At 46.4% G+C, this 13625-nt stretch overlaps 2 protein-coding genes across 2 annotated transcripts in view; both read left to right on the top strand.

Annotated features, from left to right (window-relative positions):
• The window catches only part of ATP6V0A2 (ATPase H+ transporting V0 subunit a2), a 38484-nt gene extending 32901 nt beyond the window's left edge, over positions 1-5583 (top strand). The window contains exons 17-20 of the mRNA XM_027576038.1: positions 1360-1479; positions 3199-3316; positions 3749-3920; positions 4796-5583. Of these exons, the coding sequence (XP_027431839.1) occupies positions 1360-1479; positions 3199-3316; positions 3749-3920; positions 4796-4895 (510 nt within the window). The 3' untranslated portion in view covers positions 4896-5583. The remainder of the gene's footprint in view (positions 1-1359; positions 1480-3198; positions 3317-3748; positions 3921-4795) is intronic.
• A 3392-nt stretch (positions 5584-8975) lies between these two features.
• The window catches only part of DNAH10 (dynein axonemal heavy chain 10), a 131685-nt gene continuing 127035 nt past the window's right edge, over positions 8976-13625 (top strand). The window contains exons 1-2 of the mRNA XM_027575699.2: positions 8976-9230; positions 11554-11637. Of these exons, the coding sequence (XP_027431500.1) occupies positions 9017-9230; positions 11554-11637 (298 nt within the window). The 5' untranslated portion in view covers positions 8976-9016. The remainder of the gene's footprint in view (positions 9231-11553; positions 11638-13625) is intronic.

The following is a 13625-nucleotide window of genomic DNA, read 5'->3' as shown; positions in this document are numbered from 1 at the left end:
CCCTCTGCTAGAGCCAGGATCACCATTTTGCTAGATTTCTTTCTAGACTTTTCCTGTGTGTCTGCTTCCTCATTTTATTTCTTTAAAAACTACTGTGACAAAATAGACATAACAGATGTTTCCATTATAACTACTTTTGAGTGTCCGGTTCGGTGGCATGAAGCACATTCTCATGGCTGTGCAGCCACCATCACCGTCCGTCTCTGGAACTGTTTCATCCTCCTCAACTGAGACCCTGTCCCCAGGAAACACTGACTCCCCATCCTCCTGCCCGACCACTCTGCCTTCTGTTGCTGTGAGTTCGACTCCTCCAGGCACCTCATGGGTGCGGACTCACACATACTCACAAAAAGTATTTGTCCTTTTGTGCCTGGCTTGTTTCGCGGAGCACCATGGCCTCCAGCTTCATCCATGTCACAGCAGGTGTCAGAATTCTCTCCCTTTCTAAGGCTCAGGCGTATTCCGTTGCATGGTGGGACCACATTCTGCTTATTGGTTCATCAGTGGATGCTCGCGTTGTTTCTACCTTTTAGCAATTGTGAGTAATGCTACTGTGAACACAGGTGTTTGAAACTCTGTTCAAGTCCTTGCCGTCAATTCTGTTGGATACGTACCCGGAAACGGAGTTGTTGGATCACATAGGCAGTCTGTGTTTAATTTTTCGAGGCCCCACCATGCTGTTCTCCATAGTGGCCGCACCATTTTACATTCCTACCAGCAGTGCACAGAGTTCCAGTTCCTCCACACCCTAAATGATACTTATTATTTTTTTAATAATAGCCATCTTAATAGGTGTGGTATGTTCATGTTCTTGTAAACAACTTTTTTTTTTAAAGATTTTATTATTCATGAGAGACAGAGAGAGAGAGAGAGAAGCAGAGGGAGAAGCAGGCTCCCAAAGAGCAGGGAGCCCGATGCAGGACTCGATCCCAGGAGTCTGGCTGGGATCATGACCTGAGCCAAAGGCAGACGCTTAACCATCTGAGCCACCCAGGCGCCCTGTAAACAACTTTTTAATGTTGTTTTTTTTATTTCAAGTTTTTATTTAAATTCTAGTTAACACATATGGTAAAATTGGCTTCAGGAGTAGAATTCAGTGATTCATCACTTACATACAATGCCCAGTGCTCATCATAATATGTGCCCTCCTTAATAATGCCCATCCCTCATCTAGCCGATGCCCCACCCACCTCCCTCCACCAACCCTCCGTTTGTCCTTTGTCATTAAGAGTCTCTGAACAGCTTTTTTATTCTCAAAGAGCTGAATTATTAAGAGGAATGAAGGGGCTCTGGCTTTGGATTTATCACGTCCTTATGGTTTTAAAGGCAATGACTCTGAATTCTTTTGGTTGTTGTTAGAGTGGTTACACACTTATCAGGAAAGAGAGTGAGGAAGAAGTTTCTCTGCTGGGAAATCAAGACATAGAGGAAGGAAATAACCAAATGGAAGATGGATGTAGAGAGATGACATGTGAAGAGGTAATCTTCTCTGTTACTATCAATAACATTAGATTAGAAGCCAAGCTCTCGGATGCCTGGCTGGCTCAGTGGGTAGATCTCGGGGTGGTGAATTTGAGCTCCACATTGGTGTAGAGTTTACTTAAAAAAAAAAAAAAAAAAGTGAAGCCTTCATAGAGATAATTACCATGAGAACAACGATAATAATCATCTTAAAAAAATAAAACAAAACACAACCCCCAAACACCTGTGACACAAAGTTTCCCAGATGCTGCTTTGGTCATCTGTTTGTCAGGAGGGTTCTCATTTTGTTTTTTCAACCGTACAGTGGGATTTCTAGTGTTAACATTACATGCTGCCCTACGAAGTGACTTAAGGTGCCATGAGCATTGCTTTCAGAAGAGTCTTGTCTCAGAACTTTTTCAAAGATGTAAGGAGGAGGAGACCTGCTTGACACTGGCTTCTCAGGGAGTCTATTGACTGGCTCACGTCAGGACAGGAGCCATGCTAGCTCCAGGATGATTGGTTTCTGGGTCTCCAATTCCAAGAAGTCTGGGTTGGTTTTTCTTTGCAAGTTTGTTTTATGTTCTGAAGCCAATTGGCCCCACGATTTTGGAACCTTGGCCACAGCTAGCCCTGAGCTTATTTTCTTCAGTCTTTCAGTCAGAGAGAAAAGCACCCTGGGCTGATTGTTATATTAGGAAGAATCCCAAGGAAGTACTGTGACTGCCTGGAAGGGGTCTCTTGCCCTCCCCATACCAACAGCAGCTCTAGTAGTCTGCATGGGCCGCCATAACCACAGAAATCGACTGCCAAAAGTCCAGGTTCAAGACGTTGGCAGGGCTGGTTTCTCCCAAGGCCTCCTTCCTTGGCTTGTGGATGGCTGCCTTCTCAGTGTGTCCTCACAGGGCCTTGTCCTCTGTGGGCATGTATCTCTTCTTGTAAGGATACCCACCCCTATGACCTCTCTTCACCTTAATGATTACCTTCAAGGCCCTATCTCCAAACACAGTCACACTGGGGGTTAGGGCTGCAACACAGGAATTTGGAGGGGGACACAGGTCAGGCCCATGACAGCTGTGGCTGGAGGATGGGGTGAATGGTTGAAGAAGCAGGTTCCCGCCAAAGAAGGGAGGCACAGTCCTGGGCAGACACAGCTGAGCCATTTCTGCTACTCTGGTTTGCTTCGTGTTCTTGGAAGTTTCATTTGGCCATCTGATAAAGACTAAACAAAATTTCTCAGAATCAACATTTTGTTAATTATGATGTAATTTAGTGTTTTAATTTGGGACGACTAATGATTCATAGGATCATAAAAAAGACCAAGAAGCAGAGCTGGAAAGAGTGTTGGAGGCCTCTTTCACAGGGTCATATAGCCTTGTTTGCCGTCAGGGGCTCCTCTTCACAATTTCTCCTTGTTGGGCTTGCATGTATCTCTCAGACATGCACAGTTAGCCAGAGTCTAGCTTCTGAGTCACACTGGGCTGTGAGGACAGTTCCAGTCCAGGTGCCCTGTGGGAAACTGAGGCCGGGGGAGCCACTCTGTCGGTCTGTGGTAGAGCTGTGAGTAGAGCTCACATCTTTGATTCACTGTTTCTCATGCTCTGGCGTGTTCTCCCTACCATGCCAGAGGCCACTTCTCTCACCAAGAGCGAGGGAGTGAGAGTGGACACACGGGTAACTTGTGGGAGCACACGGGCAATATACCGGATCTAACACGTGTTGTGTGATCTCTCCCAGTTTAATTTTGGAGAAATATTAATGACCCAAGTGATTCATTCCATCGAGTACTGTCTGGGATGCATTTCCAACACCGCTTCATACCTGAGGCTCTGGGCTCTCAGTTTGGCTCACGCACGTAAGTTTTCGCTTAGACCTGCAGTTCCCCAACTCTATATTGAGACCCCCACAGTGCCACAGTGAACCCCCAGGGAGGTGCTGTGGGACATTTCACATTTCTGAGGGAAGCCCAGTCCCATCTTTCAGATGCTGTGCGAACCAGTATTGTGTGGGGACAGAGCCAACTTGACCCTGGTTTGGGTTAAGCTCTCTCATTGGGAGGCAGGCCTCAGATTTCTCTGGCATGCCCCATCTTCCTCAGGGTGTGAGATGATCAGGGGCTGGTTAGCTTTTACACGAGAAGCAGATTACATCTGGATTATGTAGGTGTGTATATTATTTCGTGGATAATAATTCAGAATTGTCAGAAGGAAACCTGGTCCCACGAGCTAATTGCAGTGACTCAGTACATGTAAACAGAAGTGAACTCTGCTAACTGCCTCCCTTGCAGAGTTATCCGACGTCCTGTGGACCATGCTGGTGCGCGTGGGCCTCCGAGTAGACACCACTTACGGAGTCTTGCTGCTGCTACCAGTTATCGCTCTCTTTGCAGTTCTGACAATTTTCATCCTTTTGATCATGGAAGGCCTTTCTGCATTTCTTCACGCCATACGCCTCCACTGGTGAGTGTGTAATTTAGCTTTGAAACTGTTATTTAAAAAAAGAACCCCCTCCCCACATGTATATATATATAACCCCACACAAATGTGGCCACTCGATTTGGGCTGATTCTTGCCTTCCCAACACTGGGATCTAGATTCAGGTCCCCTGAGTTAAAATTGTATTTTGTTTCTGAAGTATTATCACTGACAAGTAAAAGTTTATGCTTGCTGAATACCTATGTATATTTAATACTTTTAATTCATTTGGGGTCTGAAAGGTTACTTTATCTTACTGTAAAATAAAATAAAATTCTTACATATTTCTTAATGGTTTCTAGTATATGTCAGATCAGTTGTCTGTGTGTGAAGGTGCCAGGCTGGAGAGAGAGGCGTGTCTGTGTGGAGTGTGTGAGGTGGTGTGATGGGTTTGTGTTTCCATTACACACCGAGAAAGGCCACACGGGGCAGGGTGTGTGTGTGTGTGTGTGTGTGTGTGTGTGTGTGTGTGTGTGTGTATTTTATTTAAGTAAAAACATTTGTGCAAGATGTACGGAATGGAAGCAACTTCAGCACAGGAACTTTTTTGTTTTTTTGTTTTTTATTTTATTTTTTTTAAAGATTTTATTTATTTGACAGAGAGAGACATGGCAAGAGAGGGAACACAAGCAGGGTAGTGGGAGAGGGAGAAGCAGGCTTCCTAGCTGAGCAGGGAGCCCGTTGCGGGGCTCGATCCCAGGACCCTATGATCATGACCTGAGCCGAAGGCAGATGCCCAATGACTGAGCCACCCAGACGCCCCTGTTTTTTTGTTTTTTAATTTATACGTGTTGTTTTAAGAAATGTAGGAAATGTTACTCACAATCTTTCATTAATAAACTGAATTTTTTTTTTTTTAGGGTAGAATTTCAGAACAAGTTCTACGTTGGTGCAGGCACCAAATTTGTTCCTTTCTCATTCAGACTACTTTCGTCGAAATTTAGTGATGACATGGCATGATCGCGTTGCCATATCTAACAAGCTGTCAAATTTATGGAGAATTATCATGTTACAGAATTTCACTTATGTCAGAGTTACAATAGGATAAATTCCGTCTTCGTTGATTGCCTTATGATATAGCCAAATAATTCTGTAAGATATACCTCTTCCTCATGTTAAATATTTTGTAAAGTTTGTCAATTTCAGATAGATAAATTTCTTTCAGTTTTTACGATGAGCAAATATAAGTTAAGGCCAAAAGTTATGTTAAAGTTATTTTTAAAAATATAGGCTTGGAGGAGAGAAGCAGTTTTGAATGGCTAAGTGAAAATGGTCTTAGATACTCAATTCCTTTTCACCTTATTAAAAAAAAAAGTTATTCTGTCGCTTGACATTATCAGATAATATTTTCCAACAGCTGAAGTTTAGTTTTTTAAAAAATTTAATGACGGATAATCAAAAGATTCACATTCTGCTTGATTAAAAGTATGTAAACATTTTTTTTATTGTATGCTATCTAGAACTGCAAGTAGGGGATTGTTTCTACAATTTTGTCTTGTTTTAATAATTGGGGAAAATGGGATAAAATAACGTACAACAGATGGTTATCCCACTTGTATATTTTAAAAAATATCCTGTTATCCTTATGTAAAACCAGTTATGATAATTGTAATGTTTGAAAGATAAACTGTATACTGAGCCTTAAAACCCAGTGTGACTGTAGAAGATACAATATGGATGTGATTTGACCTTAGAGAGACCAGCTTGGCTGATGTTACTGATGTTACTGAACCAAAAGGGGTTTATACTGAGTGAAGGGAAGAGAAAAAGTAGTGTTTTGTATATTTTTATAACAAAATATAAATTAAGATATTTTACCATGAAGAGATTGCACCTGTCCTTGAGAACAGATAATTATAATTTTTTACTTTCAGACTAATTCTAAATAAAGGTCTGATAAAGGTATTTAGAGTTAAACTTTCAAACACTATTCGGATCAGTTGAAAATTAATTCTTATAATCTTTAGTTTAAATTCATCTATTCACTTGACATTTAGTTTTGAATGAATTTGGGTCAGTCCCACTGAACATTTCAATTGGTGCATTAATTTAATAGTCCCTGACTTAGCAGTCGTTTGATTTAATGAATTTTGAATTAATGATGGCGTGAAAGCAATTAACACATTCAGTAGAAACCGTACTTGGAATTTTGTATCTGGATCTTGTCGCCCGGGCTCACGATCTGTGGTCCCATCCTGTCTTGTGATGCTGGGCAGCGGCCGCCGCTCCCCGTCAGCCACGCGATCACGAGGGTCACAGATGCCACCTGCATCGTCTGTCACTGTCAGTGCCGTAGTCAGGTGATTTTGTCCAGTGGGAGGCTCACGTTGGTGCTCTGAGCGCGTTGAAGGTGGGCTGGGCTATGCTGTGGTGGCCGCTGGGTGAGGTGTGTTTTTCACGTGATGCATTTTCAACTTAGGATGAAACCCCATCGTAAGTCGAGGAAGATCTATATTCTTGTAAATTATGTTCATTTTTCATATTTTACTGTAATTGATTTTAGGTAACTGTTTTAAAAAAGAAATCTGCAGTGTTCTCACCTTCTTAACATTTTGAGGAACGCACATGAAAAGGCCTGTTTGTCACCATACTCCTTCAGCTGGCTAGTGGCAGAGTTTGGAATTTTCATTCCAAGCTGAGCTTGTGGTAGCCCCGAATCTAAGTGTATCTTCTCAGGTAATGTCAAGACCTGCTTGCTGAGAGGCAGGAACTGAGCACGCTGACGTAATTGTGACTCCACCATTAAACCTTTCTAAGTGTAGTAAATGCTCCATGCCGCTTCTGGGAGCTGTTACCCAAAACCAGTTTGGAGTGGCTGGCTTTTGTCCCTCCTATTACAGTATCAAACATAAGACGATGCTGATGAGACTCTGGGAATTGATTCTGTTCTGAGTTCAGTTTCCCTGGAAAGGTGTAATGTTGGTTGGACACTTCTCTTGGGGGAATACAAAATCTCAGTAATGTTGCCGAGGTTGCAGACTTGTCCCCCACCAGTTGGCATCTTTAGTACTTTACTCCAAGGAACTGTGGTAAGAAAATGGTAACTAATTCATCCCTAGAAAACCCCCAACTTCAGCGCACTGTTAACTGATCAGTAAACAAGAGACAATGTGGTGTCTGCTGGAATTCTTTAGGGCCCCCTCTGGTAACTTGTTATGGGCCAGTTGGTAATTCTAAGTAACATCTCTTATCAGGATATAGAACAGAGAGGAAAGAGTCATTTTTTAATTGAAACCTATGTAGCAGTTTTATATTCTACATAGTTATATTAAAGAACGTATTAATAGTCTAACATCTGTGAACTCTCTAGAAATAGAGTTTGATGGTGTCTTTTAGGCACCAGGGACATTTTTTTGCCCCTAAAGCTATAGGTTCCAGTGTCATGTTATTAGAGCCGGTTGCTGTGCTTTGTTTTTAAGTTGTTTGGTAGAACTATTACACATACAATTTTCAAGACAGACTCCATTCTCTTAATAGCAAATATCCTGAGGAAAAATGGTCAGTTGTCTGGATGATGCTAAATCTCTGTTTATTTTCCTAAAGAGGACATGTCATGATAAATGGCATGACGGCCACATTTTCCAGTTTTCATTCAGGTGTTCATTCTCTGTGTTAATGGAGTCCTAAAATAAAAATCCAAGGGATTTCTTCAGGAAACAGAATTTGATTTCATCCTGCAAGGGTAAGGAATGTTCTCATGGTGACATAACTGTGATCAGTTAAGGAGCTCAAAGGTTGTTCTGATGATCACGGTGAGCTTTCCATTCATCGCAGACTGGACTTTGAAGAGCCTCACCTTTCACTGAATGCCACTGTGTCCTCATTCCTGAGTGGGTATCTTATAAAAACATTCTGTTCTCAGTTTTCAGTCTGCTGTAGTTTAATAAGCCATAGAATATAGCTTAGGTAACTCATGATATTTATGAGTTAAATATTCAGACATTTTTGGACCTGATTCATTTTGGAAAACAAAAAACTTCTATAACTGTTCTGCAGTCTGCATTTAAAACCGGTAAATTTCTTCATTAAAATTTTAAAGCCAAATTTGCTTGCATGCCATCTGGTTTATCTCCGGTAAGGTTATTAAGAAATTTTAATTCAGGATGATGAAAATAAGGCAGTTCCAAGTAATAGTTTTCCAACAGCCAGGTCATCGATGCTGAGCTTTGGTTTAGAATTGTAAGAAATACTTCGAACATTCCACTTGTTCCTTGATGGGAAAATCCAACAGGAAGGCTAAGTTCTTAGAGTCAGCCTTGTCATCTAGACTCAACTCTGTGAGGGGGAAATCACAGTCACTAAGTTAAAGCTCCACAAATGCAAGAAAGGACAGTTTTGCATCTTCCTATCAGTATTGAACTTCCTTTTACTAATGAAAAATAAATATATTTTTTAAAACATGGGTGTTTTTGCTTTATTATGCCCGGGCTTGGCTGGAAAGTCAAAACACTTGGCCCCTTCCCTGATCCCAAATGCCAGAAGTCATTTGGCCCTTTTTGGGTCACTGTCCTCCCTGATCTTGTGTGCAAGGGTGAACCTGCCCCTTCTTGGAACTCTTCGAGAGGTATTTGCTCTTCTGAGGCCCTTTGATCCATAGTGGCTGGGGGGCTCAGGCAGTTAGTCCCGCCTCACCTCCGACTCTACTCCTGCCACCTTCCCTTGCTTCTTTCGTCACCTCGCTGGTCTCGGCCTGCTTAGGGGCACCATGGGCGGGATGCTCGCCTGCGGCAGAGAGGATCCCAGGAGGCGCTCCCGGGGTCCTCGGTCGGCTGTCCCGGGCAACAGCGCTCCGGCGGCTCCTGGCCTTCCTCGTCCCCGCGCGTCCCGGGAGCGAGCGTGCTGCCGCGCTGCTCCGCTCGGTTCTCCGGTGGAAAGGGCGGGCCCGGGTCCGGACAGGGCCCAGCGCCACCCCTACCCCCACCCCCTCCCCGGGCTCCCGGGCCGCGCCCCTGCGAGGGCGGGGGCGGGGGCGGGCGCGCGCCGGGTGGCCGTTGCCGGGGTGGCCGTTGCCAGGGGCGTCGTTGCCACGGACGCCACCCGTCGCTGGGCTCCTAGAGCGCCATCGGGCCCTGCGCGGCGCCATGGACGACCTGCGGGTGCTCTGGATGCGCGACCGCGTGTACGCGGCCTTCGGAATCACAGACCCCCAGCTCTTTGAGGAGCTGCTCAACCGCAACGACGGCGAGGTCGAGGACCTCATCCTGCACTTCCTCAACCAGACCAGTGATGAGGAGGGCGCCTTGACGCTCTTCTTCTACCGCAAGGTGGTGCCCGAAGAGATGGAGGTGGAGATCGGTGAGCCTCCCCGACGCGGCCCGGACTTCCTGCAGTTCGGCGGCTGCTTTCCGAGCTGCGTACGCTGACACCTGTTTAGCCTAGTGTCCCTGTTCTTTGTGGAAGCAGATTTCAGTCCCCGGGGTCATTCCTGGACCTTCGAAAGGGTGCTCGGAAGTCTGCCTTGGACTGTGACCTGTTTCTGTGCTGTCTCTGACTTGCTTCCCCGTTCTTTCCCTCCTTTTCTGGCTCCTCTCCACCGTCACCACGTCATGAGGATGCCAACGCATCCTCCGCTGAGCATCCTGTCCCTAGAGACTCACAGCTGCCCATCCTGGCGGCGCCAACATGGTGGTGGGTTCTAGACAGAGGTGGGGAGGGCGGTCTCCTCCCCAGCTCCGTGGCTCACACTGTCACTCTCTGCTTATTAAGACACTTGGGAAGTTTTATTGGATCCTTTATCGGGCTCGGGTCTGTTCACAGGACCTGGAGTGGGGCCAGTGCATGCCCTTCCATCCCTCTTTTCTTTTTCTTTTTTTTTAAAAAGATTTTACTTATTTAATTGACAGACAGCGAGAGAGGGAACACAAGCAGGGGGAGGGTCAGAGGGAGAGGGAGGCTTCCCACTGAGCAGGGAGCCCGATGCGGGCTCGATCCCAGCACCTTGAGATCATGACCTGAGCCGAAGGCAGACGCTTAACCAACGGAGCCACCCAGGCGCCCCACCATTCCTCTTTTCTATTTCTGTCCTGGCCCCCAGTCAAGACTTCTCTCTGCTCCCAGTTAAAAATTACATGAATGGAGACAAATAGTTGCTGGTGTGGGTGGTTGTAGGAAAGAGGGGTGCCTGCAACTAGTAGCAGCTAGCCCAAGATGCTGTTCCAATCGGTAAGTGTGTGTTTCTTAAAATGGAATCAGGCTGTATATGTCGTGTAATGACTCACTTAAATTTTAAAAAATGACAGTATTACTGAAGGGCATTCTCTTAAAAATTCACATGACATAGAATTATATAAAGTAAAAAGTGAAAAAGCAAGCCTTCACTATCCCTTAAGTCCCACTCCCGTTCCTGTAGGTAACCACTATTGTTAGTTTGTCATGTTTCCTGCCAGATCTTTCCCCGAATCAATCAATTAATCATCTATATCTTCTCTATTTAAGTTTCCAAAATCAATCATACTATATATATTATTCTGTGACTTGTCTCCCTCAAATGCATCTCGAGAATTTTTCATGTCAATACCTATAGATCTACCTAGCTTTATAGGTTTTTAAGTACATTGATATACCATATTTTATCCATTCCCTGATTAATGAACATTTATTTACCTTTCCATAGTATTTTTTTGACAAACAAGGTAACAATGCACATCCGTCTTTGCACCCTGTGTATTTCGGTGGGAGAAGTTTATAAAAGCAGAATTGCTGGTTTCCCAGGTGTGTGCATTTACACGATGGATAGGCTGCCAAACTGCTCTGGAGCAAGGGCCTCCTGGTCCACACCCAACAGTGGCCAGGTGCCTGTTAGCCAACAGTCCTGCCAACATTGGATATTGTCAGTCTTTTTAATATCTGCCAATCCCATAGATGAAAGGGGGCTGCACTTGATTAATCTATAGTACGTTTTTTAAAAGAATTATTTATTTTAGAGATGGGGGGAGAGAGAAGGCGGGGAGGGGCAGAAGGAGAGCGAGAATCCCGATGCAACTTCCCTGCTGAGTGGGGGACTCCACCTGGAGCTTGATCCCAGGACCCTGGGATCATGACCTGAGCCCATGGCAGACCCTTAATGGACTGAGCCACCCAGGTGCCCCCTATATTACATTTTAAATAATAATTAGTGGAGTTGAGCCTCTTTTTTATGCTTGTTGATCACTTATATTTCCTGGGGCTGGTGGAACCATCTGATCATTCTGGGACCTTGACCTTCATCTGCTGGGGAATTTGCACAGGTCTTCCTTTGGTGCCGCTTTAAGTTGTCTGGGGTAACTGAAACATTTCGGTGTGACTGTATTGGTTCAGAAATTGGCGCCAGTCCAGGAGAGCAGGGAAGGAGGAGCAAGGAGGCAGAAGGCTCCAGACGGGCAGGTGGCAGGTGTAACAAGCCCGGGGAACTCGCACCCGAGGCCCGTCTTAACGCGAGAGGAGCAGGTCTCCCGCGTCCTCCAGCGTCTTAGGGCGCGGGGCGGGGTCGCACCCAAGGGCGGGAGGGGAAGGGGCTGCCGCGTCCTCGCCCTGACCTCGCCCGGGGGACTGTCGCAGGCGCGGCGCTCGGGGGAGCAGTGGCCTCAGGTGTCTCGTGGGGGGGGACAGCCACGTGTTACTTTTTTCTTCCATGCTCGAGGCGGTCAAGAGGGCGACGTGCCGGCGGCGACCGAGGAGGAAGGCGAGGAGGACGCTCAGAAAGTAGAGTCCGGGCGTGAGTCAGGTGAGGGGCGGGGCGCCTCCGCGACGGGGGGCGGGGACCGGTGTGGGGGGACGGAGCGGGGTGCTGGCTGTCCGCCCTCAGCCCTGAGGCCTCCGTGGGCCGGGCAGGGGTGGGCACGTTCCCGGGGAGCATCTGCCTTGCCCCTAGGGCGGGGGTCCTCCCTCGACTTGCACGCGCATCCCTCGTGGCTCTGCCTCTGTGGGGCCCAGAATCTTCCCGTCCTTACTCTTCTAAAGGCGACAGTCACCGGATTTAGGGGCTGCCCTCTCCATGACCTCCTCTTTTACATCCGCAAAGACCCTCTTTCCAAATAGAGACCCCTTCTGAGGGTCTGGGCGGCGTGCCTTCGGGGGGGGGCGCACTCTTCCACCCAGTATAGTCCAGGGCCCGGACCCCCCAGTCCTGTGCAAGCCGCGTCTGGGACCTCGCGACCCGCGGTGTGCGTTCTGTTGTGGAGCCGCGGCTTCCTTCCCGTTGTGCAAACGACACGCGCCACTGCTTTCGGCTGATCTGAGGCTCGAGCGGAGGCTTTTTCTCATCAGTGGACATGTCCGAGCTGGAGAAGTTGCTCTAAATACACCTGAGCGTGCCCGACCCTGCTGAGCCTCTGCAGGCTCTGTGTCTCCTCTAGGGATGCGGTGGCTTTAGCTTCAGGCTTTGACCCAATTCTCCCGCCTCACCTTTTCTCTTTCTTTTTATTGTTGTTGAACGAGTTCATTTTATTTCTAGTGTATTTCTACTATTTATCTAACTGAGCTTTCTTTTTGTCCTCATTCCTGAAACTTTTTATTTTACCCTTTTTTGGGGAGGGCAGTTGCATGTATTTTATTAAGTTTTTAAACTTTTAATTTCAGTATAGTTGAGTGTTAGTGTCAGGTGTACGATATATTGATTCGGAACCTCCATACACCCCCTGGTGCTCCTCAGGACACGCGCCTCCTTCATCCCCATCCTCCTGTCCCGGCCCCTGCCTCCCTTCTGATAACCATCAGTGTGTTCTCTGTAGTTAAGGGTCTGTTTCTTGGTTTCTCTCTCTTTTTTCCCTTTGTTCATTTGTTTTGCTTTTTAAACTCCACATATGAGTGAGATCATAAGGTATTTGTCTTTCTTGGACTTCTTTCACTTAGCATTCTACTCTCTGGCTCCATCCATATTGTTGCAAATGGCAAAATTTCATTCTTTTCTATGGCTAATATTCCATTGTGTATATACCACATCTTTATCCATTCATCTGTCGATGGACACTTGGGCTGCTTCCATAATTCAGTTATTGTAGATAATGCTACTAGGAGTGCATGTATCCTTTTGAATTAGTGTTCTTGTATTCTTTGGGTAAATGCCCAGTAGCGCAATGGCTGGATTGTAGGGTAGTTGTTTGTTTAAAATCAGTTAAGTAACGTATACTGTGTTATTAGTTTCAGAGGTAGAGGTCAGTGATTCATCAGTTGCATATGACACCGGTATTCATATCACATGCCCTCCTTAGAGTCCGTCCCCCAGTTACTCCACCCCCCGCCCCCCTCCCCTCCAGCAACCCTCGGTTTCTTTCCTAGAGTTAAGAGCCTCTTACGGTTTGTCTCCCTCTCCGATGTATTTTTAACTGTTTGAGGCCCCTCCACACTGTTCTCCAGAGAGGCTGCACCACTTTGCCTCCCCACCGGCAGCGCACGAGGCTTCCTTTTCTTCACACCCTCGCCAACGTGTTTTCAACTGTAGCCAGTCTGACAGGTGTAAGGAGGTATCTCAGTGTGGCTTTGATTTGCATTCCCCTGAGGCCGAGTGATGTTGAGCATCTTTTCATGGGTCTGTTGGCCCTCTGTATCGGGGGCAGCGTTCTTAGCCAGGGGTGACTTGGGCCCCCATGGGGCATTTGGTGATGTCTGGAGACATTTTGGTTGTCCCCGCTGGAGGGTGGGTGCTGCCGGCATCTGGAGGGGAGAGGCCAGGGATGCCACCGAACATCTTAAAACGCGCAGGACGCTGCCCGC

The sequence above is a fragment of the Zalophus californianus genome, chromosome 14 (genome assembly GCF_009762305.2).
Source record: "Zalophus californianus isolate mZalCal1 chromosome 14, mZalCal1.pri.v2, whole genome shotgun sequence".
Taxonomy (NCBI): domain Eukaryota; kingdom Metazoa; phylum Chordata; class Mammalia; order Carnivora; family Otariidae; genus Zalophus; species Zalophus californianus.
This window is presented reverse-complemented; position numbering and strand designations above follow the sequence as displayed.